This window comes from Sus scrofa, chromosome 5 (assembly GCF_000003025.6).
Source record: "Sus scrofa isolate TJ Tabasco breed Duroc chromosome 5, Sscrofa11.1, whole genome shotgun sequence".
NCBI lineage: Eukaryota > Metazoa > Chordata > Mammalia > Artiodactyla > Suidae > Sus > Sus scrofa.
In genome coordinates this window covers 18,458,759-18,481,322 of record NC_010447.5, presented here as the reverse complement: position 1 = coordinate 18,481,322, position 22,564 = coordinate 18,458,759, and the positions used below count along the sequence as shown (strand labels likewise).

The 22,564-nt window shown below is 53.0% G+C and overlaps 1 protein-coding gene and 1 long non-coding RNA gene across 4 annotated transcripts; both read right to left on the bottom strand.

Moving 5' to 3' along the window:
- Positions 2,578-4,957, bottom strand: MFSD5 (major facilitator superfamily domain containing 5). Of its 2 annotated transcripts, none has more exons than XM_001926510.7 (2): positions 4,789-4,957; positions 2,578-4,192 (listed from the first exon to the last, which is right to left on the bottom strand). In XM_001926510.7, the coding sequence occupies exon 2, from the start codon at positions 4,172-4,174 to the stop codon at positions 2,822-2,824; it is 1,353 nt and encodes a 450-aa protein (XP_001926545.3). In that variant the 5' UTR covers positions 4,175-4,192; positions 4,789-4,957; the 3' UTR covers positions 2,578-2,821. The 2 variants fall into 2 exon arrangements, with proteins under 2 accessions (XP_001926545.3, XP_005652620.1); XM_005652563.3 differs by lacking the exon at positions 4,789-4,957 and adding an exon at positions 4,566-4,750.
- On the bottom strand, positions 8,499-22,530 carry LOC102161895. 2 transcript variants are annotated; one of them, XR_002343961.1, is made up of 4 exons: positions 22,443-22,530; positions 18,156-18,433; positions 11,576-11,732; positions 8,499-9,290 (listed from the first exon to the last, which is right to left on the bottom strand). It is a non-coding gene; the product is annotated as an uncharacterized LOC102161895 (long non-coding RNA). The 2 variants fall into 2 exon arrangements; XR_297140.3 differs by lacking the exon at positions 22,443-22,530 and having other exon boundaries at positions 18,156-18,658.

Below are 22,564 nucleotides of genomic sequence, written 5' to 3'. Positions count from 1 at the left end.
CTTACACTGGGGGCCAAGTGCTGTTCTGAGCACTTGATTTAATCCTCATAAGAGCCCTGTGGGTGGAAACTATACCACAATCCCCATTTTATAGATGAGGAACCTGAGGCGCAAATTTGAACCAGGGAGTCAGGCTCCAGCGCCATGCTCCTGACCTGTTCCCATGGCTGCCTGTCCGCAGGGCATCACAAGCAGCGTTTTGCACGCAGGGGGCACCTGGTGAAGTATCCCTTGTTTGATCCATCTGGGCCAACACCCAAAAGTGGGCCATGTAGGCAGAGCTAAGTGCTCCCACTCGCTTGCCTCCTCCAGGGACAGGGCTTGGGAGGGAGCAGGGCTAGAGGGGTAGGTGCAAGATTTAGCCTTGGCTTTGCCATCCACTGCTATGTGCCCTTTAAACGTGGATTCTTTTCCCCAGGTGAAAAAAAATTTCACCAGCACCCTGTAATACAATGCATGGTATACAGTAGGTGCTCAGTAAAGATATGTTTAAGGCTAAATGGACAATGCCTTTGAGCTCTTAACAGCTGGTGAGACTGACAGGAAGAAACTTCCCCCCCATTACCTGGCACCAATTCCTTTGAAGAAAGCTGTGGGGAGAAAATTAAAGGAACCTCATTAGTCTGTCTCCTCTACCCCCCCATTTCCTTATCACTTGGGAATATGGGCCCCCCTCATGCTTCCATCAGTAATAATCACTGTCATCCCAAACAGGTCACTCAGTAGCCTCTGAATTCTTGTCTAGTAGCTTTCCAAATGGGCAGCTTTGTTTTTGCTTTTTAGGGCCGCACCTGAGGCATATGGAGGTTCCCAGGTTAGGGGTCTAATCAGAGCTACAGCTACTGGCTACACCACAGCCACAGCAACGCGGGATCCGAGCTGCATCTGCGACTACACCACAGCTCACGGCAACGCCAGATCCTTAACCCACTGAGTGAGGCCAGGGATCAAACCTGCAACCTCATGGTTCCTAGTCGAATTTGTTTCTGCTGTACCACAAAGGGAACTCCCCAAATGCATAGCCTTGAACTCCTCTCCAGACATCTACTGAGCACAGCCATGGGCCAAAGTACCCACTGGTGTGTCCATAAAGAGATCACAGCATGGTAGAGATGGAATGTCTACAAATAACTATAAAATATATCTAGGTCCAGAGCCACAGGACAGAAAGGGGAAGTAAAGTTATTGCAACAGACTGTTTTAGCCTCAAGATGGGGGAAGGAAAAGCTATGTTTTTTCATACTTAACCTCAACTTTTATTCCCTGCAGGCTGGGTAGGGGAATGTGTTTTTCTCCTTTTCTGAGTAGGGACCGAGACCACCACCCGCCCCTCCCCCAGGCCTCACCCTGCAGGGCCCATCCAGGCCACATTCCTCCCGCACAGGTTTGAACTTGCAGGTCTTGGAAAGTCTTGCATTGTCCTGTCTGGGAAGTAAGTCTGGGACCCAACGAAAGGTCATCAACCTCTTTTCCAGAACAGGTAGGTCCCCCATGCCCACCTCAAGCACATTCCAGAACACACCCTGGAACCTACCCTCCTTTCATCCCCACCCTTTATAACTACTGGCTCTGCTTACCTTGAGAAGCCCAGGTTTTGGTGGGAGGAGGTAAGGCAGATACAATCAGAGGTGAGGCAGGGAGGGGCCCACAGAACTGGTGTTCCCACTGGTCCTGTTTCCTGCCCTGATGGCTCCCTCACCCTCACTCACTCTGGGTGGGGAAGAGTCAGGTACAGACAAGATGCCCCAATCCCTCAGCCATTCAGTGCTCTCTCCTTGGCAGTCCTCCACTTGGGTTTCATGCAAAGATACAGGACCTGGTGGTCCCAAGCGTTGCTGGACAAATGGTGCGTCCATAGCCACAAAGGCAGAAGGCAGGCAGCACGCACGTGCTGAGCTGCAAGCTTGGTTCCTGCAGGAAGGCTCAGGATTTGCCCCAAGGGGTGGTCACAGAAGCAGCTTGAGCCCCTGGAATCTTTGCTCAGTGGCTTGGGCACCACCTCATAAACTCCAGAGCTGGCCTCACCTTGGATGTGGAGCAAGGGTTTGGCTTGGCAACTGGGGAAGGTGTCTGTCCCCAGAGAAACAAGATGCAGAAGACTAAGGAGCCGCTGGCATATCCCACCCATTTCTGCTGCCAGACAATTAATTTAAGCTCTCAATTTAAGCTGAAGGCAGTCTTGGAGAGGCTAGAAATAAAAGCTTTCAGCTGGGAGTTTCCCTCGTGGCACGGTGGAAACGAATCTGAGGAGAATCCATGAGGATGCAGGTATGATCCCTGGCCTCAGCCAGTGGGTCAGGAATCCGGCACTGCTGTGACATGTGGTGTAGATCGTGGACTTGGCTCTGATCCCGCGTTGCTGTGGCTGTGGTGTAGGCCTGCAGCTGCAGCTCCAATTGGACCCCTAGCCTGGGAACTTCCACGTTGTGGGTGTGGCCCTAAAAAGCAAAAAAAAAATATATATATATAAATAATAAGAACCTCCAGCTGGTAACCCCACCTCTCTCCTCACAACCTCCAGCTGCCCCCTCACCAGCAACTACTGAGGTGGGTACAGGTGAGGATGAGTAAACCAAATCAATGATCAACCCAAAGTGTTTATTTTTAGGTGGAAAAGGGGAAGGGAGTAACACAGAGGCAACTTTTGGCATCTTTTTTCCAGGCCATCACCCCATGTGCTCCCCAACCCAAAGCACTGGCAGGAGGGCCCCCAGGACAGGCTGAGGGGCCAGATAGTCACACGGTCAGTCAGAGAGATCTGTACAACCCTGGAGGGCCGGGATTCAAGGGTCCGTCCCAGCTCCCTTGTCCTGGAACAGGGTTAGAGCTCAGGGGCATAGGGCTCCCCGGTGGGTGAGGGCACCCGCAGCTCAGCATCGTGCCTCACCACGGTGAAGAGCCCCACCACCGCCAGCAGAGCCATCACCATAACAGCCGAGCAGATGCTGAACATGTTCCGAGTGCCTGTTTTGCGATCGCTGTCATGGAGGACCAGGAGCCCCAGGCAGGCCAGTAAGTGCAGGGGCACCCGGAACCAGTTGAGCACACCCGTTTGCTCTGTGTCAGGGATCACCTTTCTCCGCAGGAAGCTCATGCTGGGAAAATACAGCCCACAGGCCAGTTCGATGAGGAGGAAGGCGATGAAGGACTCCACTGGACTCTCCTGGCCTGGGCTGGTGGAGAAAGTCAACATGAAGAGGGAGAAGACGACGATGAGCACGGCAAAGGAGAGAAGGTGCATAGGCTGTAGGTGGTACCTCTTGGAGGTAGCGATGCGGTACAGGGACGAGCCGAGCAGGCTGGCTGCCATGAAGCTGGAGAAGATGATGCCCAGCGGGGCCCCGTGTGGGTCCAGCACAGGCGTCCAGAGGAAGACGAAGATGAAGATGACACTCTCGAACAGGGCCTGGATGGTGCCTAGCAGCAGCACACGACGGTCCGACAGGAGGCAGCGTAGGCCTCCAGCACAGGTCCTTGAGAAGGCACGCTGCCGATCATAGTTTTCTCCCCAGCTGTGAAGGGCCAAGGCCCCAGCCAGAGCCAAGAGCGGGATGGCGGCCACAAAGGGCGCTACGGGCCCCAGGCCCATCCAGCAGGCCACGGCCTCAGCTGCCACACCTGCCATGACAGCCAGCACGTGGTTCCAGAAGGCAGCTCGGGCGAAGGTAGCTGGGATCCACTCAGCAGGGAAGTCATGCCGTTCCACATGCTCATGGATGTACCAGGCCTCAAAGGCCGAGAAGAGCAGGGCTGTGGACAGCCCACCAAGTGCTCGGCCTACCAGCAGCACAAAGTAATCCTGGGAGAGTTTGGTTAAGCAGCAGAGAGAGTAAGTGAGGGAGAAGAGGACACAAGACTTCTTGCGACCCAGCCAATCCACAAGGGAGGAGGCCACTAGTCCAAAGAGAACTGTGGAGGCAAGGCCACACACGTAGAGAATGGCAATTTGTCCCTCCAGGAAGTGGTAATGCTGATAGAGTTTGTAGAGGTAGGGGGCCTGGAGCCAGTCCGCTGCCAGGGCCAGGAAGTAGACCTGATAGAAGTCCAGTTGAAATCGAAGGAAGGAGGGATTGCTGCAAGCCCTTCCAGAGGGCTTAGCCCGGCATCTTGACAGCTCCAATCCCAGACAGGAGGCCAGAAGGACCACAAAGGCAAGATAGGCAGTCACCAGCATGGCCGGCCCCCGGACGACCTGGGGCGAGAAGCGGGGTTCAGAGACACATCCATTGCCCTGGTGATGCTGTCAAGGGGCTGGGTGTGTAAGCAGAAGGCAGCTCCACCTAACCCCCCTGCCAAATATACTTCCCCACCCCTCAACTCCACTCCCCCAGAGCTCAGACCGGAGGGACCAGTTGGGTGGGTGGGAGGAGTGGCCCGCCGGAGCGGTCTCCTAGGACACTGTGGAGCAGGGAGGGGTAAGAGGCGAGGGGAGAAGGCTGAGCAGTCGCTCCACCCTGGCCGGGCATAGAAAAGAGGGAGTTCCCGCACCAATCCCAGCCCGGCAAGTTAAGGGGCTGCTGCCCTCTCCCACAACAGCTTCTGCACACAGTACTTCCTTCTGTTACCTCCCATGCTCTTTGGGGAGCCCGTTTTTCCCCTCAATGTCTCGTCATCTGTCCGGGGCATCCCTTCCGCCCGCGCCCGCGCGCGGGCCTCTCGTCTTGCTTCAGGGTCATGGGCGTGCATCTCGGATTCCCCTTCCTCCAGGTCAGAATACCCTCCCTGCGCCCCCTAGCCCTCGTCCAGCGCCGCCACACCCGCTCGCGCGTCGCCCAGACCCCGTCTCACCTGCTGCCCCGTCTGCGGGGACGCTCCGGACACGTCCGGCTCCAGGCCGCCGGGCCGCCCTGCCCGCTCTACCTCCGGCTCCGGCGCGGGTTCCAGCTGCGCGCCCGCCCCTCACAGCCTGCTTCCGGGAGCCCGGGAGGCCTCTGGCCGCCGCCATGATAGGCCCCGTCACGTGACGGGGGCGCGGCGCTCAAACCCCGCCCCTGTCCAGCTCCCTTGCTTCCTCCCCGGCACCGACCTCCAAAAACCGGCGGAGGCTCGATTGAAGCCGGTCGCGGTCACCGCCTCCGGTTCGGCCCCTCTCGTGAAACCCGCTCCATCGACTCCTGGATACCTGTGGGGCCACCTGAAAACAAAGGCCCATTTTCCCTCTTTTCCTCCGTGCGGTGGTTAGGGAGCGCAGCCGTGCCTGGGAAAAGGCCAGCAGTCCCACGGAGCCGGGGCTCGAGCTTCCGAAGGAACATAGCTGTCCGAAGCCGAGCCGGGCTCCTCGCTCTCCCTCCTTCCCCACTGGAGTGACCTCCAGGCCAGAAGTCAGTATGGCCCGGATATCTGAGGGAGGCAGTGTGGTGTAAAGGACTTGGACTTGGGCTTGCAGACAGCAGAGGCTCAAATCCCGCCCCTGTCACTTTCTACAGTGTGGCCTTGGGCAAGCCACATGATTTCTCAGGGTCCCAATTTCTTTCTCCTCAGTCATGGGAGAGTAGCTCCCAGTTTAAAAAAAGGCTAAAGTTCAATGGCAGTTAAGGGTTAAGAACTTCAGCCTTGGACCTTGACTCCCACCCTCTGCTGCTTACCAGCTGTGTTAGCTTGGAAAGGGTCTGTAACTTCTCTCCAGCTTTAGTATCATCTCCTCGGAAACCCTGCTATGGCTTCCTATCTCACTAAGACATAAAAGCCAAAGTCATAATGACCTAGAAAACCCTCTGCCTTCTGGTTCTCTGCTGCTTCTCTGACCTCATCTACCGCCATTCGTCCTCCTACTCCTTCTATCCATTTGTACTGGCTACTGCCAGGGCCTTTGCACACTGTGCCCTGTAAAGTTCGGGGCACATGACATCCACATGGTTCTCTCCCTCAGTCACTGCAGTTCTCTGTTCAAGTGTCACCTTATCAGAGAGGCCTTCCTTGGCCATCCTGTTTGAAATAGCAGCACCACCTCTGCCACAGTGATCTACCTCCTTCGAGCCCAACTCTCTACTCTCCTCTGCTGCTTTTTCTACATAGCACTTAATGCCATCTGGCACTATGTATTTTACTTATTAACTATCTCTTCTCCCTACAGATTTTATTCTGTTTTGTTTACTTCTATTCCCAGTATTAAAAACAGTTATTGGGGAATTCCCGTCGTGGCTCAGTGGTAAACGAACCTGATTAGGGACCATGAAGTTGCGGGTTCGATCCCTGGCTGTGCTCAGTGGGTTAAGGATCTGGCGTTGCCGTGAGCTGTGATGTAGGTCGAAGACGCAGCTTGGATCCTGCGTTGCTGTGGCTCTGGCGTAGGCCAGTGGCTACAACTTCGATTCGACCCCTGGCCTGGGAACCTCCATATGCCTCGGGAGCAGCCCTAGAAAAGGCAAAAAGACAACAAAAAAACAAACGAAAAACAAACAAACAAAAAAAACCCAGTTATTGGTACATAAAAAAAAATCAATAAATATTTGATGAAAAAATGAATAAGTTAATCCATGTAAATTACCTAAAAAGTGTTGGCCTCTATTAGCTGCTAACACTTACAGAAGTTTACCCGCTAGGGGTCAAATCAGAGCTGCATCTGGAGCCTATGCCACAGCCATGGCAACACCGGCTTGAGCCACATATGCAATCTGCTCTTCAGCTTGCAGTAACACCAGATCCTTAACCCACTTAGTGAGACCAGGGGTCAAACCCGCATCCTCAGGGATATTATGTCAGGTTGTAAACCCGCTGAGCCACAACAGGAATTCCTCAACAGCTGTGTTCTTCTTGTTTGTTTTTTTGGTTTTTTTGAGGGGGTGGGGTGTTAGGGCCACACCTGTGACATATGGAAGTTCTCAAGCTAGGGGTTGAATCAGAGCTGCAGCTGCCAGCCTACACCACAGCCACACTGGATCCCAGCCAGATCTGGCAATTATGCCGCCGCTCACAGCAACACCGGATCCTTAACCCAAAAAGCAAGGCCAGGGATCAAACCCACATCCTCATGGATAATAGTCGGGTTCTTAACCCACTGAGCAACAACAGGAACGCCCAAATTTTGGTTTTCTTTAGACTAATGTTGAAAGGTAGAGGGTGGGAGAGTCTGGAATCACATCACCATGAGGAAGAATTTCTTATGATAAATTCAACAGCTTGAAATATCCTGCAAGTTTCAAGGTGCCTTTATTCCTAACTGGCAAACTTCTAGAGAGTAGAGAGGGGTATTGGTTCCCATGCATTTGTGTAAACACAGCAAGACTCGAAAATCATGGTGTCCCCAGGATTGTTTAGTGAGTGAGGGTGTGGGGGACCCAAATGCCCTCCATCCTATCCTGGTTCTGAACTGAAACCCCTTGAACACCTGACACTCAATCTCTCAGTTTCTGGTGGTCTTCGAGGGAGGAGGTCACCCTGAGTGAAGGCGGGGAGTGGGACAGGATACTCTTACACGACTTGCCTTCTGTTTTCCAGAATGGAGGCCACTGTTCACTACTCTGGAGTTGCATTTTTCTCAGAAGCACCTGACAAAGAGCGACCTCAAGGAAAATCGAATTATTTTGGATTATGTTACTGTAGGACCTATTCAAAATATGTTTGTTTTTTTTTTTTTGTCTTTTTAAGGCCACGCCCATTGCATATGGAGGTTCCCATGCTAGGGGTCCAATTGGAGCTGCAGTTGCCAACCTACACCACAGTCACAGCAACCCCAGATCCGAGCTGCATCTGCAACCTACTCCGCAGCTCACGGCAAGGCGGGATCCTTTAACCCACCGAGCGAGGCCAGGGATTGAACCCACATCTTCATGGATCCTAGTTGGGTTCTTAACCCGCTGAGCCACAACAGGAACTCCCAAAATATGTTTACTCTTTAAGGTTCCCTTGGCCCCTCACAGCTGGGAAAGTACAGCTGGGAAAGATCCTACACACGGGACACTTGCCAGCAGAGGATGGGAAGGGATAAAGGACAGTCTGGAATGCAGTTCATCTCCAGGACACACTTCTAGTGGAGGGCAAGGAGCACTGGCATCTGTCACAGGGGAAGTCCTGGCTTTCAGGGCAGGTGGGGAGGATGCTCTGGGGTTACTCAGAACCACGCTTACCACAGTAGCATCATTTAAACTTTTATTATGAAAAGGTTCAAACATACCCAAAGGTAGAGAGCACAGTTCTGTGACACCCTATACCCTTCCTTCAGCAATATTGATTTTGTCCCTTGGTTCCTTCTACTCCTTTCTTTTCTTTCCTTTTTTCAGTATTAAATAATTATTTATTAATTTATTATTTATTTTTTGTCTTTTTGTCTTTTCTAGGGCCACATCTGCTGCATATAGAGGTTCCCAGGCTAGGGGTCAGATCGGAGCTGTAGCCACCGGACTACGCCACAGCCGCAGCGACATGGGATCCGAACCACGTCTGCAACCTACACCACAGCCCACGGCAACGCTGGATCCTTAACCCACTGAGCAAGGCCAGGGATCAAACCTGCAACCTCATTGTTCCTCGTTGGATTTGTTAACCTCTGCGCCACCACGGAAACTCCAATAATTTTTTATTTATTAAATAATGTATTAAAATTAACTATATCATTTCACTCCATGCTTCAGTACGCAGTTCTCGGAAATAAGGACCCTTTCTTGCATCATCTCAAAGCCGTTTTTACATTTAACAAAATCGACACTGATTCGTTGGCATCGCAAGTACCCAGTTCAAAATTAAATGTTAGCAACCGTCTAAAAATGTCTTTTTTTCCAATTGGGTGGTCCCAATCAGGAACCAGACAAGCCCCACCTGTCCCATGTCGTAGCTGTCTTCTTATGTCACTTCTCACTTTTCCCCTCAGCCATTGACTAGTTGAAGAAATTGGCTCAGATTTCCTCTAGAATGCCCCAAGTTCTGGATATGTTTCCTTACTTCTTTGTTGGGTCATTTAATTTGTCCCTCTGTCCCCCCACATTTCCTATTTAATGGAGGGCATTAAGGAGAGAGCTCTAGAGCTTTGGTTAGAAGCATGCTCAGTTTTTTTGTTTAAGTGTCCTTCCCAGGTGGTGCCGAGAGCTTCAGGCTGCATTATATCAGAAGATACATCATATGTGGTTGTCCCTTTTTAGTGATGCTAGAATTCTTCAGTGGGGACAGCTTGATTCCTCCATTGTAAAGTCCTCCATCAACCACCATGCTTGGTTTTATCCATTTATGATTCTTGCTTTTCTCAGTCATTTCATTAGGGCTTGCAAAATGGTGATTTTTCTAATTCCACATTCCTTCTACATTAGCTGGAGTTCTGTAAATAGGTTTTCTCCACCACTTAGAGCTATTTGGCCACCCTGAAATATAGTTTACACAGGACAGGCAGCATAAATGCGTAATTCTTTTTCTTTTTAGTGGCTAATTTTCAGAATAAGAAAAACATCTTTTTTTAATTTTTTTCTAAATTTTTTGCTTTTTAGGGCCATACCGGTGGCATATGGAAGTTCCCAGGCAAGGGGTCAAATCGGAACTACAGCTGCTGGCCTACACTGCAGCCACAGCAACACAAGATCCCAGCCACGTCTGAGACCTACACCACAGTTCATGGCAATGCGGGATCCTCAACTCACCGAGCAAGGTCAGAGATTGAACCCGCATCCTCATAGATACTAGTTGGATTTGTTTCCGCTGTGCCACAACAGAAACTCCAAAAAACATCATTTCTAAAAAGGTTTGGGCTTAGAGCTGAGAAGGGATGGATGGCCTAGACAGTGGGTAGTGAAGGAAGGGACTCTTCTGGTAGCTGTGTCCAGCCCTTGCTCACTCCAGCACATGGGGTGTGTGGGGGACAGATAGACAATGGAGGACCTGGTGTCCTGGCCCTTGGGCAGCATTGAGATGGGCTTGACACAGGCTTGGTGTGCCGGCAGCTGCAGAACCCAGGGAGAGAGAGAGAGAAAGCCAGATATTGGGGAGGCAGAAAGAGAGATAGGGAGTGAAAGAACAGCTAGACCCAGAAGACAGGGAAAGAGACACAGGCAGAAAGGGAAATAGAAAAGGAAGAGATGGAGAATTCTGCTTCTGACTTGTAGACGAAGCAGAAGCAGAATAGGACAGAAAAGGAGAGAGACAGGAGGTGGATCAAAAGACCAAGGAGTGACTTGGCAAGTGAAGGATCCAGCATTGTCACTGCGTGGCCCAGGGGTCACTGCTGTGGCCCAGGTTTGATCCCTGGCCGCAGAACTTCCGGATGTTTCTGGTGTAGCCAAAAAAAAAAAAAAAAAAAAAAAAAAAGACCAAGGAATAAAACAAACATAAGGACAGGGAAGGGGGAGAGAAAAAGATATATGTGTTAAGCAGATTTTAAATTAGATGGGGAGGAGTTCCCTTCGTGGCTTGCAGAATCGATCTGACCAGCATCCATGAGGACATGGGTTCAGTCTCTGGCCTTGCTCAGTGGGTTAAGGATCCGGTGAGCCGTGGTGTAGGTCACAGATGTGGCTCAGACCTGCATTGTTCTGGCTGTGGCATAGGCCATCGGCTACAGCTCCAATTCGACCCCTACCCTGGGAACTCCACATGCCATGGGTGTGGACCTAAAAAGACAGAAAAAAAAAAGAATTAGATGGGAAAAGAGAAGGACAGAGAGAGGGGGAACTAGATATAGAGACACAAGTTAAGTGAAGGCAGAACGTCCAGATGATAGAAAGAAGGAAACAGAAATGGAGAGAGTGGTATAGAATGAGAGAAAGAAAGAGAAGAATAAACAAGTAGACGGGAGTTCCCGTTGTGGCGCAGTGGTTAACGAATCCGACTAGGAACCATGAGTTTGCAGGTTCGATCCCTGGCCTTGCTCAGAGGGTTAAGGATCCGGTGTTGCTGTGAGCTGTGGTGTAGGTTGCAGACGAGGCTGGATCCCGAGTTGCTGTGGGCTGGCGTAGGCTGGTGGCTACAGCTCCAATTAGACCCCTAGCCTGGGAACCTCCATATGCCGAGGGAGCGGCCCTAGACAAGGCAAAAAAAAAAAAAAATAAACAGGTAGAAAGTAAAGAACAGAGGGTCCCAGAGAAGGAAGCCAAGAAAGACTGAAGCAGCCTAGTGTCAGAGCACTTAGGACGTGGAGGGGTGGTGGGCGCCTAGGGGCTTTCAGCTCAGGACCCAGCCCCAATTCGATACCTGAGTTTATCACATCCAGCTCCCTCTTGGTCGCTTCTCCAAACTCCCAGCCCCACCCCCAAGGACAGGGATTTACCACTAGCAACTAACTAGGTGTGGATGGGATCTTTAGGAGCCTGATCCATTGCCCCCTGGCAGATGAGCATGGATGTAAGAGATGGGATTATTGCTGGAGGATTGAGGTCATGAGGCTGGCGAGCACTCAGGGATTTGAAAGATAAGACTTCAGGTAGAGAGCACCAGGTTCTAGAAGCAAAGGACCATAAAGGATGTCAGGATATCCAGGAGGAGGGAGGAACCCAGAATCCTCTGCTCAGCCTCTTCTTCTGGTCCAAGAGCCACTGACCTTCCTTATGAGACTCATGATGAGAAGGAAGGGGTCCAGAGACTCTTGGGTCAGTCAGGGATATGGGTAGAGGTCCAGGGGGCAAGAGAAGTAGCCCCTGGACAAAGGATCCCCTCTCACCTCTGGAAGAAGAATCCATCTTATCCATGCAAACCGCCGAGAAGATGAAGCAAGAAGGGTCTTCAGGGGAGGCTGACTAGAAGAAAATGGCCAACTTGCTCATCGCCTTCAGGGGCCATGGGGGAGGCTCTCAGAAGAACACTTTCCATTCCAGAAGCTGCAGAAGAGGAGATTCTGGAACCGCAGGAGAACGCCCAGAATCTAACTTCGAAACAGATGCCCTGCTCTCACTCCCAGGACAGAGGAAGGGGCTGAGGGCACTGAGCAGCCTGCCGCCGCCCCCTGCCTGGGCGAGGGGTCCAGCTGACCCCTCCAGAGCTTCCATGTCTCCTGAAGAAGCCACTGCAAAAGTGCTCTGGCAGATTGGCAGTCTCTGAGGGGGCGACAGGCCAGCTAGACTATCAGACAGTGCCAAGAGGTTCGTTGTCCCCTGAAGCAGCAGCTGCAGCGGCCAGTGGAGCCTGGAGGTCCCCAGGCAGCCCCTCGGCCATAGCCACAGTTGTCACTGCAGCCCAAGCAGGAGCTGGGACAGGTGGCTTGGCCCTTGGAGCAAGAGTACATGGGACAAGGAGAGGGATGGCAACAGGTCAAGTATGGACCAGAGCATGGGGTGCAGGGACTGCGGGGACAAGTCAGGGGGGACAGGCAGGGCAGGGAGGGCAGGAGCAGGTACAGGGTGGGCCAGGGAGGCCGGGACAGGAGGGGCAGTTTGTTGCATAAGAGGCAGAGCAGGAGCAGGTGGGAGGGGGACAGCCGGGGCAGGGGCAGGGGCAGTGGCAGGCAGAAGGAGGGCAGGACAGACAAGGAGAGGCGGCTGGTGGGCTGTGCCCCGGAGGTGGAGGGGGCTGGTGGTGGCTGGCCTTCTTGTTCCGGGGCCCCAAGCGTAGGCCAAGAGAGAAGTCCATGCAGCAGCAGGGGCGGCCAGGCTGGGGTTGGGTAAAGGGGAGGGCAGGGGTGGAGTCAGAGAGGCAGGCTGTGGGGAGCAGGGGTGGGGGCAGGATTAAACCTAAGACAGTGCTGAGCCTTGCTGATCCTGCAGGAGCTCAGACCTCCCCACCTCACCCACCTCTTCTGGGCTGCCTGGCAGGGCTCTCCTGTTGCCTGCCCCGCCCTGCTGAAAACCCTCTTAAGGGCACCAGACCCAAACATGTTTTCCAAACATGCCTCCAGTCCTTTGTTTTTTTTTTTTTTTTTTTTTTTTTTGTCTTTTTTGTTGTTGTTGTTGTTGTTGTTGTTTTTGTTGCTATTTCTTGGGCCGCGCCCACAGCATATGGAGGTTCCCAGGCTAGGGGTCGAATGGAGCTGTAGCCACCGCCTATGCCAGAGGCACAGCAACAACGGATCCAAGCCGCGTCTGCAACCTACACCACAGCTCACGGCAACGCCGGATCGTTAACCTACTGAGCAAGGGCAGGGACCGAACCCGCAACCTCATGGTTCCTAGTCGGATTCGTTAACCACTGCGCCACGACGGGAACTCCAGTCCTTTGTTTTTTGTCTTTCTTCCTTCCTTCCATCCATCCATCCTTCCTTCCTTTGCCACCCTGCAGCCTATGGAGTTCCCAGGCCACGGACTAGATCTGAGCCGGAGTTGCAACCTACACCACAGCTGTGGCAACACTGGCTGCTTAACCCACTGTGCTGGGCCGGGGATTGAACCCGTGTCCCTGCTGCCGCAGAGATGCTGTCAATCCTGTTGCACCACAGCAGGAAATCCACACCTCCAGTCCTTTGTTTACACTGTTCCTTCTGCTCTGAGTATCCTTTCTCTTTTCATCCCTGACAAGGTCCTATCATCTCTGAAGTCGTCCCCTTTATTTAATTAAAAAGTATTTCTTGAGCTCTGGCACCTGGCGCCTGCCTGGGCAAGGACCCCTGCCCATCACTCTCCAGTCCTGATGGCCAGAATGGCTGCTTCAGGCTCCCAGACAGGCCCCATGGGACACATAGGGACGCAGCAGCAGCCGCCGCCGCAGATGCGCTCTGAGACTGAGCCAGGGATGTTGGTAGGAGCTGGCAGGGGAGGGAGGAGGCCTAAACTTCTGGGAGTTTCCAGACAGGGCAAGTCCCGGGTGTAGGGGCAGGGGTGCCTGGTTGTCTCTGGGAGACTGACAACCAGCTTGGACAATTATTATTTGAGGGCCTATCATGCAGCAGGAATTGGACACAGGGCAGAACAAGACAGCTAAGTTCCCTCTCTTATGGAGCGCCCATAAAAGTCAGGAGTGGCTAGAGTGGAGACAAAAAACAAACAGATAAACAAACAAATGCATTAGCTTATTTCAGAGGATGAAAATGGCTATGAAAAAAAAAACAGGGTGAAAAAAAAAAAGGAGTTTGAATCTGACTGCAAAAAAAATAAAAAATAAAAGTAAAATTAAAAAAAAGAGGAGTTCCTGTCATAGCGCAGCGGAAAGGAATCCAACTAGGAGCCATGAAGTTGCGGGTTTGATCCCTGGCCTCGCTCAATGGGTTAAGGTTCCAGTGTTGATGTGGCTGTGGTGTAGGCCAGCAGCTGCAACTGTGATTCGACTCCTAGCCTGGGAACCTCCATATGCCCCAGGTGAGGCCCTAAAAAGACAAAAAGACAAAAAAGAAAAAGAAAAAGAAAAAGAATCCAACTGTAGTGGCTCTGGCCCCTGCAGAAGGTGTTCGATTCCCAGCCTGGCACAGTGGGTTAAAGGATCTGGTGTTGCCATAGCTGTGACCTAGGCATAGGTCACAGCAGAGGCTCGGATTCAATCCCTGGCCAGGGAACTTCCATATATCACAGGTGCAGTCATAAAACAAACAAACAAACAAACAAAAACAGGGTGATGCGATAAAAAGTGACTCAGAGAGGTGGATCCTTCAGAAGGGGCAACTAGACAGCCCCCAAACAGTCAGGTATGATGGAACTTAAGGGTTCCTCGGGGAGCCTATTAAGCCCTGGCAGACAAGGGAAGAGCTGCTGAGGCTGCATGGAGCCCAGGTGGCTGGACTATGGAGAAGACTAAAGCTGAGAGGGGATAAGGAGAGCTGGATGCTGCAGGCAAAAATTTGGTGGTCAGGGGAGTTCCCATCATGGCTCAGCAACCAACCAGAACTAGTATCCATGAGGATGTGGCTTCGATCCCTGGTCTCACTCAGTGGGTTAAGGATCCAGCGTTGCCTTAAGCTGTGGTGTAGGTTGCAGACAAGGCTCGGATCCCGCGCTGCCATGGCTATGGCTCTGGCGTAGACTGGCAGCTCCAGCTCCGATTTGACCCCTAGCCTGAGAACCTCCATATGCCACAGGTGCAACCCTAAAAAGACAAAAAGAAAAAATCAGTGGTCAGGAAAGTGCCACCGAGAAGTGACATTTTAGCAAGGAGCTGAAGAAAGTGAGGGAGAGAGCCATGGAGATAGCTGGTGGCCAAACATTCTAGAGAAGTGGGACAGCAAGTACAAAGAGCAATGAGGAGAGACATATGGCACAGGTAGAGAGCCAGGCAGAAGCTCTGGGGGCCACAGCGCTGACTTGGGTCTTATTCCAAGGAAAAAGGAAAACCACTGAGGGTTTTAGGCAAGAAAGGTGTGTGGGTCATCTTGAACCCATACCTGCCCGTATCTAGAATGTTCTATTTCCTGTGTAACTGGTACAATTATTTTGGAAAACAGTCTGGCATTATCTGACAAAACTGAGATGGCCTGTCCATCATTTTTTCTTTTTCTTTTTTCTTCTAGGGCTGCACCTGCAGCATATGGAAGTTCCTAGGCTAGGGGTCAAATTGGAGCTGCAGCTGCTGGCCTACGCCACAGCCAGAGCAATGCCAGATACAAGCTGCATCTGCAGCCTGTGGCAATGCCAGACCCTTAAGCTACTGAGTGAGGCCAAGGAACAAACCTGAATCCTCCTGGATACTAATTGGGTCCTTAACCAACTGAGCCACAATGGGAACTCCTGTATATCCACTCTGACCCTTAGTTTTATAGTCTAGAAAAGCTCTTGTATGTATGTACTGGGAAGCATGTACTAGGAGTTCCCTGGTGGCTCAGTGGGTTAAGGATCCAGTATTGCCACTGCTTTGGCTCTGGTTACTGCTGTGGCTTGGGTTTGATCCCAGGCCTGGGAATTTCTGCATGCCACGGGCACAGCCAAAAAAAAAAATTTTTTAATTAAAAACATAGTTTTGTGCAACAATTTATATCTTGTACCTTCCTGTCAATTTTGTTGTGAAGCTAAAACTGCTTTAAAAAGACAAAAAGGGGAGTTCCCTTTGTGGCGCAGTGGTTAACGAATCCGACTAGGAACCATGAGGTTGTAGGTTGTAGGTTGTAGAATCCAGCGTTGCCGAGAGCTGTGGTGTAGACTGCAGATTTGGCTCAGATCTGGCATTGCTGTGGCTGTGGTGTGGGCCAGCGGCTGCAGCTCTGATTCGACCCCTAGCCTGGGAAACTCCATATGCCACAGGTGCAGCCCTAAAAAAAAAAGGAGTCTTTTTTTTTTTTTTTTTTTTTTGCTTTTTAGGGCATACCTGAGGCACATGGAGGTTCCCAAGCTAGGGGTTGAATCAGAGCTATAGCCATCGGCCCACACCACAGCCACAGCAACACAGGATCTGAGCCGTGTCTGTGACCTACAGCACAGCTCACCACAACATCCATCCTTAACCCACTGAGCGAGGCCAGGGATCGAACCTGCAAGCTCATGGTTCCTAGTCAGATTCGTTTCTGCTGTGCCATGGCAGGAACTCCAGAAAAAAAGTCTTAAAATTAAAATGAAAGAAAAAGAAGGAAATAATTATCATAAAAGTCAGGATGGTGAGTTCTTCTTAGGAGAGGGGGGGAATGATGGGAGGGACACATGGGAAGTCCTGGAGTGCAGGAAATACTCTACTTCTTTTCTTTTCCTTTTTAGGGCCATAACCTGCAGCATATGGAAGTTCCTAGGCTAGGGAGTGAATCAGAGCTGCGGCTGCCAACCTACACCACAGCCACAGCAACACCAGATCCAAGCTGCATCTTCAACCTAGGCTGGCAGCAACACTGGATCCTTAAGCCACTGGGCAAGGCCTGGGATGAAACCCGCATCCTCATGGATACTAGTCACGTTCTTAACCTGCTGAGCCACAATGGGAACTCTGAAATACTTGACCCCAATGGCAGCCGAATAGGTATTCCCTTTGTTCCAATTTATTCTATACATCGTTCATAGTATATTTATATACTCTTTCAGAAAGAGAAAACGTAAGTACTATTTTTTTCTCTACTCCACGCCACCTTGTTAAATCTCATGCTGAAGTTAGACAACCCATAGTCCATACGCCCACCTTTCCCATCTGACCTCAGGACAGTGATTTGCCCTGTATTTCTGCCTGGCACAGAGTAGATGCTCAATAAGATAACTGTTTTCTGAACTAGATGGAATTGAATTGAATCCCTAGGTCTCTAATCCCATGGAGAGGTGGGCAGCTGTAGAAGAAGAAGCCTGCCTCGGTGAAGAGAGCTCAGGACCACCAAGACCTGGGTGCCCATCTTAGCTCTGCCATGTCCTAGCTGTGTGATACTGGGTAAGTCGCTTAACATCTCTGGGTCTCCCCTACCTCCTCTGTGAAATGGGGGTGATAACTGCTACTTCTCTGGACGGCTGTGTGGATTAAGCGAGTAACGTACATGCCTAGCACAACGCCTGGAAGATTGTAGGTGTTCAACGAAGGGTAGAGGGATAGTTTCCCACCTCCTCCCCCCAGCCCCACATCTTTTCTTCAAAGGAGTCTATTAGAAAGGGCAGCCAGGGAGTTCTTGTTGTGCTTCAGCAGTAATAAATTCAACTAGTATCCGAGAGGATGTGGGTTCAATCCCTGGCCTCACTCTGTGGGTTAAGGCTCCGGCATTGGTGTAGGTCACAGACGTGGCTCCGATCTGGTGTTGCTGTGGCCGTGGTGGAGGCTGGCAGCTGTAGCTCTGATTGAACCCCTAGCCTGGGAACTTCCATATGCCATGGGTGTGGCCCTTAAAAAAAAAAAGAAAGAAAGAAAGAAACGAAAGGGCAGCCAGATAGCAAAGATGGTCCCAGAGAGTGGGCCCACCTCCGTGAGCCCCCTCGGGGCCAAGGCAGAGATGTAGCCTGCTAGAGAGCTGGCAGATGGGGAGACCCCACTGTAGGTGAACAGAACCCAGGCAGCTGGTGGGAGCTGGCCAAGGAGGCAGGACACCAGAGTTCTGGGAGTTTCCATCCAGGGGAAGTCCCAGGTGTGGGTGTAGAGGTGCCAGGTTGGCCCCACCCAGCACTCTGGCCCCAGGGGATGTGGGTCCAGGGAGGTAAATGGGTCAGAGCAGGGCTGGAACTTACCTCCCTTGGTCCCATGACTCCCTTGCCTTGTGGAGGAGGCAGAGTCACAGAGAAACTGCTCTCTCCTCCAAAGGACCCTCTACTTCTCTTCTTCTTTCCTTGGGAACCTAAGAACCTCGGAAGCTCAGTGTCTGAGCAGGAGGAGCTGGGAGACCCCCCCCCCAGTGGACAGAGGAGAGAGAACCTCATAAGCCAGGGTGGAGGTTCTGTACAAAAGAATCTGCTCCACCCACCCCCATGGGACGGCAGGACCCCTGGAGCGCTCACCTCACACATGCCAGGCAACTGTGGAGGCAGATGGAGGCAGACGTGCTCCTCCTTGTTCCAGGGAGTGGGACAGGTCAGGGCTGGATCCCAGAGGGGAGGGTGCACAGTGGAACAGCTCAGAGCAGAAGGCTTTTCTGTCTGGTGTGGCTCCAGCTGGGCAAATCCAGGAATCCCTCACCCCGAGGGATTTGCCTGCAACATGGGCCTTGTGTTCTGTTTATAATCTCAGGCCTAGGCCTGTGGATTCCTCTTCCCCATCTGTGCCTCTGTGTCCCTTTCTGGAGGAACGATGGAGAAATGGGTAGAATCACTCCAGGGCAGGGGCACCAGGTGTCTCTAGGTCCCGCTTCGGCCATGAGGAGGTGTTTACCCTCCCTCCCTTGTAGCCTATCAAAATCCAGGTGAGGGAGTTCCCGTTGTGGCTCAGCGGTAACGATCCCAACTAGTATCCATGAGGATGTGGCTTCGATGGCCTCGGCCAGTGGGTGAAGGATCCGGCATTGCCATGAGCTGTAGGTCTCCGAGGCAGCTGGGATTTCACATGGCTGTGGCTGACTTGATCCCTAGCCTGGGAACTTCCAGGTGCTGCAGGTGCAGCCCTAAAAAGCAAAAAAAGTAAATAAGAATAATAATAAAAGCGACTTCCATTAAAAAAAAATCCAGGTAAGGAGCAGGTATGGGAGGACCCTGTCCTTTCTGGAGGAGCGGAGTGGCTGTGAGCCAGGACCCTGGCCTTTGCACAAACTCTTCTGCTGCCCTCCCTTCTCACCACTCTCCTCCTCACTCCCCCGCCCTCCAGAGTTTTTCCTCATCTCTTTATCTGGGGGCGGAAATCCTCCTACCATCCATTCTCACAGTACCTTAGGCCTCTCCATGCTGCTTATCACTTTCAATTGGGTAGCTTTTTTTTTTTTTTGTCATTTTAGGCCCGCACCCATGACAATGGAGGTCCCCAGGCTAGGGGTCGAATTGGAGTTGTAGTGGCTGGCCCTCACCACAGCCTCAGCAACGCCACATCCGAGCCATGTCTGCAACCTACACCACAGCTCACGGCAGCACCAGATCCTCAAGCCACTGAGCGAGGCCAGGGATCGAACCTGCATCCTCGTGGATCCCAGTCAGATTCGTTTCTGCTGCGCCACGACAGGAACTCCATCACTTGCAATTTTGTGCCTTATCTGGTTAATGTCTGCCTCCTCCACCAGCTGATGAGCCTGAACGGGAAGGGATCATACCTGGCAATTCCCAGGGCCTAAGACAGGGCCTGGCGCACCACAGATGCTTAACCGTTTGTTGAATTAATGAATGGTGCGTGTTCAGAGAAGACATTCCTAGAGTTCTTTAGGCGAGTCCTCAAATCTTGTGTTTCAAAATCAAGGCCTTATTTATTCTGTGTGGGGAACTGGGCAGCTCCGAGGCTGGTTAGGACTTTCCACACACAAACCCACTTACCAGGAGAGCCACAAACTGGCCAGCACAGAACAGGCTCGATTCAAGGGGTGGACCTAAGCAAGCACCCAGAGCCAGGCTGGCACCAGCCCTGGCACAGAGCAGGCCCGTGGGGAGGAGGTGGGCAAGAAGGGGAGGAAGGGAAAGAAGACACGTGTCGTACAAAACATGTTTTCATCACTCTCCCTGGGTGCCCTGGTCTCCAAGCCCCGATGGCACCTCTGTGCCTTAATGATGTCCTTGGGGGTTGTAACATAGCTCCCCCCATCTCCTGAAGACATCTGCCAGCCACTTCTGAGCATGGCATAGGACATCCGCCAGTACCAGACTGGGCATGCGGAAATTATCTATTCAGTGTCCCGAGGCTGAAGGGGAGGGGGCAAGGGTGACAATGAGGGGTGGGGGATACAGTCAATCAGGGCAGATAGGACAGAGGTCTGGATCCTTTTCTCCTCATCACAAGCTCTCTTTTCTGTCTTTGTGATGAAGGGAGCAAAGGAAGCCTGGTCCTAGGGCCCCCAAGCTATCGTTTCTCCAAGTTGCCAGGGTGACCAAGTGGAGCAACCACAAACAGAGCAAAGCCTAGAACCAGGGATGACCCAAGAGAAAGAGAAATGAGGGGAGCTCTTTCCACCAGTTTCCAGAGTGGGAGGCCCTCTTCTCAAGCTTCCTTCTGGAATCCTTGGACAGAGCACAGGCTCCAGTGCCAGAGGGAGAGAAGAAGCTGAACCCCTCACAATGCCCTTCTTCTCTGCTCTTCAATCTGCCTGTCTGGTTTGACTTCCAAAGCGCTGCAGCCGGCAGACCCCAGTCACTGGGTCCCGGGGAGGGGCGGGGGCGGAGCCGCGGCAGCCCCGAGGGGAGGGGCCGGCGCAGGGCGGGTCTTCCTGGGCATCGCCCCCTGGCTGCTGTCGTTGGCTAGGGACCCAAAAGGCCGCCAGAAGGGCGGAGCCACAGTTACCAAGACCGATGGATGGACAAACACCCACTAGAGACAAAGGCAGAGGCGGACTGACAGACAGACCAAGAGAAGGGGGAGGGTAGAGACGGATGGAATTCCAGACCCTCTCTCTCTTTCCAAGCTACCCAAGCGTTTTGTCCCCCGTTTTAGTTGCCCTGTCCCCATTTGCTACCCCAGCTGCATAGTCTCAGAGCTCTAGCTCTTGGGGCACTAGCCCCTGAGCGCCCTCTAAGAAGAAGAGAGAGGGCTACTGAGCAGGGAGAGCTTTCCCCGGGTGGGTGGTGCCTGGTTCTGTGTCAGGATGCCCGGCCAGGGGCCAGGGAGGGAGTGGTGCCCTTGCCCGGTTCATGAGGACAGGAGACTCATTCACTGTAAACCAAGTACAGATGTGCTGGGAGGGGGAGGGGGAGGGGGAATCAGGGAACGTTCACAAACCGCAGCTGGGCTAGCCCTTCTTCTGCCAGCCACCACCACCGCCAGGGCAAGAGGGGTTAACTTCGCAGCCTCCTGGCAAGATCTCTGCCACCCAGGCAGGGTGCCATCCTACCCCTGCCTGGACGCCTGGGTCCAACTCCCCGACACCCGCCCCTGCCACACTGCTGAGAGTTGCTCCCAGGGTAACCAAGCAAAGTCAACAGCAGCCAGGCCACCTGGGGACGGGACCCTGGAGTACCTATTCCCAGCTCTTCCCACCCCTGGAGTGAAAGGGAGGGCCTTGTCTGCACCCCATCAACAGCTCCCGTTCACCCAAGAGAGCCCCAGCGTGCCCGGTCTTCTCCCTCCCCTTCACCTGACTCTGGCTACCACCGAAAGTGGCTTTTCCCTTTCCGGGGAGGAAGGATACCTGGTCCCCAGGGTGGCAATGAGGACAGAGCAAGGTAATTTCAGTATGGAAAATGTGATGTGACCACGAGTGGGTGTCTCCAGGGCTGGCCTCCCTGGGACTGTGGCTGGGGAGTGTCTTTGGGGTGCATGTCTCCAGCCTAGCCCAGCCCCCACTACTACTGCTGCCCTTCCCCACTTTCTCACTCCCCCCCTAGTCCCATGGAGCCTGGACTTCAGACCCCTTCTCTCCTCTCACTCTGTCCTCCGTAGAATGGACAGTCTAGTGCTGAGAGTCTGTGGCGGTCACACTGAAGTCAGAGAATGTCCCCATCAGACACTGCATTGACTCTGGGCGCACGCACACACAGGCGCGCGCGCGTGTGCGCGCACACACGCGCACACACACACACACACACACACAGACCTAGAGTCAACAACATTCGTGGCGCATCCACCAGGCAGGCAGGCAGGCAGGCAGGCAGGCAGGCACTAGTTAAGGCAGACACACACCCTCAGCTTGGGCTTCCTCCCTCACACCCAGCCCAAGGCTCCTCCCACTCCCAGCTAGGGATCCTTCTGCCCTCCTCCCCAGCCTCTCCCCTCCAGACCCAAGCCTGAAGGTGGGGACAGTCTCAGCAGCCAGGGACCCAGGAGCCCTAACTCCCACTCCCAGGTGATCAAGGCAGGGTGAGAGGGAGGAGGTCTTTAAGGCCAGGCCTTAGCACCCCCCACAGCCTCCACTAGTTAAACCAGTTTGCTCCTGGGACCAAAGGACCGGCTGCGGTAGGCAAGGGGAAGTGGAGACTACTTTGACCTGCAGGTGAAGGCTCAGCAAAGGGTAAAGACAGTGGCATCTGCTCTGGCATATCCCTGCGTGGTCACTCCACCCCTAGGAAGACGTGGATGCGCCCCTACCGCCTACCCTGCAGAGGTGCAGAGACTGGCCTCCCTGAACCACAGTCTGGCCAGAGAACTCACCCAGTCCCCCCAAATGGCAGGAAAGGGAAAAGTGCCAGAGAGAAAGGGTGGCATCCCGGGCCCAGGACACTGACCTCTCCTGCCAGCCTTGCCCGGCCTCCCGGGGACGCAGCCACGGAAGCCCAGCAAATGGGAGGGGCAGAGACCCAGGCGTCCCGGGCCGCCCCGCCCAGCCCCCCCCTCCTACCCACCCACC

Bases quoted from the DNA above. Each gene is read 5' to 3' on its own strand.
- MFSD5 (XM_001926510.7), bottom strand. From the start codon at position 4,174: ATGCTGGTGACTGCCTATCTTGCCTTTGTGGTCCTTCTGGCCTCCTGT.